This window comes from Frankliniella occidentalis, unplaced genomic scaffold (assembly GCF_000697945.3).
Source record: "Frankliniella occidentalis isolate FOCC.00 unplaced genomic scaffold, Focc_3.1 Scaffold34, whole genome shotgun sequence".
Taxonomy (NCBI): domain Eukaryota; kingdom Metazoa; phylum Arthropoda; class Insecta; order Thysanoptera; family Thripidae; genus Frankliniella; species Frankliniella occidentalis.
This window is the reverse complement of record NW_026267164.1, coordinates 92,754-96,200: the sequence shown is the minus strand read 5'-3', so window position 1 is coordinate 96,200 and position 3,447 is coordinate 92,754. Positions and strand designations below refer to the sequence as shown.

The window sequence follows — 3,447 nt, the reverse complement described above, 5'->3', positions numbered from 1 at the left end:
GGGGGGGGCGTTGAAAAGATTAGGTACTACAACCGGACAGAAACACAAGCCGGTGGTATAATTTTGTGTTTTGTGTGTCTGAATTAGCGATGGAGCTGGAGCAGCTGCCCGACGAGGTGGTGATGCTGGTGCTTGGGTACGTGGCCGTCGACGACCTCTTCGCGTTCCGGCTCGTGTGCAAGCGACTCGGCGGCCTGGCTCTGCACCCCGGAGTGTGGCGGCACAGACGACGTGCCACTGACCGTCGCACCATCTCCAACGACCCCGACGGCCCCAAGAAGCTGTGTCGGCTGCTGCGCCTGGCGCCGCGCCTGGCCTCGCTGTACGTCCCCGTCGAGTCGACACAGGACCACCACTTCCCGCTGTACGCCACGACCAGGTGCGCGGTGCGCCGGCTCAACTTGGACGTGTCCCACGCCGGGAGCGTGCCCGCCGCACTGATCGTGCGCAACCAGGAGGCGCTCGGCCACCTGACGGTCGTCGTGCTCACGTTCTTTTCAACGGTGGTCGACGCTGCCGTGCTCCTCGGGACGTTGGCGTCGACGTCCGTCTTGAAGAAGCTCGAGGTGCGGCACGGCTGGCTGGTCGACGGACTATCCGCGGGCAGCCTGCACTATTCCGTGGCCCGGCCGTCCCTCACGTACTTTAAGTGTCATCTCACGTCAGATACACAGCCCTTCGTCGACCTGGTACTGGCTGGGCACGCTGCTACCCTGGAAACGGTCGACCTCGGAGGACCTCGTCACATCAGTCACATCACGACCTCGACGGGGTGCTTGCCCGCCTGTATGCCCAACCTCCGTGACCTCAACTGCTCGCTGCTCCCCGGCATGGAGACGCTCGCCCCGTCGCTGACCAATGTGACGCTGCACGTGACGCCCGAGATGCGACTCGGAGTCCTCGGGGCCGCGGAGATGCTGCGGCGCGCCTCCAAGCTCCGCTACCTCACCTTGAAGTACTGCCCCGCGGCCCGCACCTCAGCTTACGTCGGGGTCGATCTGGTCGAGGCCCTGGCGCTGTCGGGACGGTCCGCCGTGCAGGTGCTGGACATCGACAACGATCGCGAGAACGAGCTCGCCGACGAAGAGAACGACGACGGGGTGGAGTACCTCCCTCAGCTGCAGCCGCTGGTCAGGGCGCTGCCCTCTCTGCCGGCCCTGCGCCACCTCATGCTGTCCGTGTACGTCCCTCCGGACGAGCTGCTGCTGGCCATCACGCCGCAGACGGCGCCGGCCCTGCGGGAACTCATGCTGTATCCCATGCGGTGGCTGCCTGCTCGCTGCGCCCACGACTGGCGCCATAAGGACTCGGTCCAGACCCTTCTGTCTCGCAATCCTGTGCTCAAGTTTAGCGTGCTCACGTCGCCGTACTGCCTCAAGGGCCAGCGCTGTGGAGCCTGCGCGCAGGGCTGCCACAACACGCTGTGGGAGTGGGATTGGGACTTGGAGTTTGACGAGCATGGAGACGTTAACAGATCAGAATTTCAAGACCTTATTCATATTCGATGAAGTGGTCACAGTTTTTTTTTTTAACCTAGTCATATTAAATGTTTTGTCGCTAAATGTTCTTGATTGTATGATTCATGTTTAAAAGAACCTTTTTCTGAGAAAAAAAGACAACTACTACAGCTACCTACTATTCTTCTCATTTCAAGGGATACCTTAAATCCGAACATGTGGTTATTATTCTAGTCCTACTGGTTCAACTGGAAAATGTTGACCTCCAGGCAGTTCGTATTTAGGAGAGGGGGGGGGGAGGGGGTACGCCTCGGGCTCGGGGTACAGGTATATTACAGCTTGATTTCTAAACAGTAAACAGTTGAAACAATTTTAATGAAATCATTAACAGTCTCAGTCTAATTTCATGGCATTCACCATCGCCACACCCGAGCCCCCGAGCAGCCCTGTTCTAAAGGGGAAAGAAAGGGGGTGTGGGTCACGTTTCCTTCCGGGAGAGACAGTCGGGGGCAGTCAAAAATTAGCCCACAGGGCTAAGAAACAGACAGTCTCCTCGCCCAGGCGAAGCCATACACCGCCTCCGCCATGCTGCCTGCACTGTGCTATACATGGCGAAGGATATTGGAGGGGATGGGGCGGACCTTGCCTCCCGGTATAGACATAGTCTTGGGAACTGTCGAAAAAGTTGAACACCGTCCCACCACCAACTCGGGCTCTCTCGTTGATGCTGCCACGCCACGCCACGCCACGCCGCGCCGGGCCCCACCGAGGTGTCTCCCCGCGGGAAGCAGGAGAGGGGGATGAAATGCAAGGGGCGAAATGAAGGCCATCAGGCGAGGCGACGAAGACGGAGCGGGCGGCGTTAAACAAAGTCAGTTTATTGGATGGTGCTCCTCTCACGGCCACGCCGCGCCGGGCGGGGGGGGGGGGGGGGGGCGGCACAAGGGGGGACCCCCCCCCCCCCCCCCCCCCCGGGGGGGGGGGGGGGGGGGGGGGGGGGGGGCGCACACAGGTTGGCACTCCCCGCCGCTGCCGCCCTCTTCTTCAGTTCTCCAGACCCTGCTGGAGAAGTTTTTGCGCCTTCGCCTCACGCCTGGCCGCGCGCTCCTCCACGCCGCTCCTCAAAGCACCCGCCCCGGCGCCCACCCTCTCCCTCTGCGTACCCGCCCGCAGCACCACCTACACTGTACAGGGTGTCCTGGGCGCGCGCTCCTCCACGCCGCTCCTCAAGGCACCCGGCGCCGGCGCCCACCCTCTGTGTACCGTACCCGCCCACCGCACCACATCGACACTGTACAGGGGTCGAAAACTCGCGGCGGCTCCCGAGCCAAGCGCGGCTGTCCGAGAGCCGTGCGTTCGGCTGGAGCCGAGGTTCCCGAGAGCCAAGCTCGGGTTGGCCCGCGTCGTGTGTGTCTGTCTTTGTCTCACTCATTGAGTGCCCTTGGTTAGGAGTGACAGGCCGGCGGACGACATCACTAGCTCTGAGTCTCTCTAACTCCATTGCCCAAGAGCTCGTAGAGCGTGTGGCCCATGCTGGCGCGGCTTGGCGGATAGAGCTCGAGTTTGCGACCCCTGACCTTCACCCAGCAGGTAGCCGTGCTGACAAGGCGAGTGTGATCTGAAGCGGACCTTTGGTTTATTGTTTAAATTTGCCGCTTTCATAGCTCATTTTTGCACTCATTAATTCGTTCGATCGTTCTCTCGTTCGTTCCAGCGTTCTTAAGTTTAAAGAGATTAGTCTCTATGGAATAGCTGATAGCATCTGCGCTTTTATGACGTTTCCGGTGTATTTACATTGTCCGACCTACTTTTCTCTGACCTGGTAATTTTTCCAAAATCCCTAAAAGTGCTGTCCGACCTAATTTTCTCCGGCCTCGTCGATATTCTGAAATTTGAGTAGAATGTGCTTTAAAGAGGAACAGGCTTCAAAAATAAAAAATAAAAATGGGGGAGTACTTTCCTCATCCCACCGCAGTAGTTAGCGAACTGT

At 59.4% G+C, this 3,447-nt stretch overlaps 1 protein-coding gene across 1 annotated transcript in view; it reads left to right on the top strand.

The window, feature by feature from the left end:
- LOC113201956 (uncharacterized) overlaps positions 1-1,633 on the top strand; it is a 2,276-nt gene extending 643 nt beyond the window's left edge. Inside the window, exon 2 of the mRNA XM_026415969.2 lies at positions 88-1,633. Within this exon, the coding sequence (XP_026271754.1) occupies positions 88-1,508 (1,421 nt within the window). The 3' untranslated portion in view covers positions 1,509-1,633. The remainder of the gene's footprint in view (positions 1-87) is intronic.
- The last annotated feature ends 1,814 nt before the right edge of the window (positions 1,634-3,447 follow it).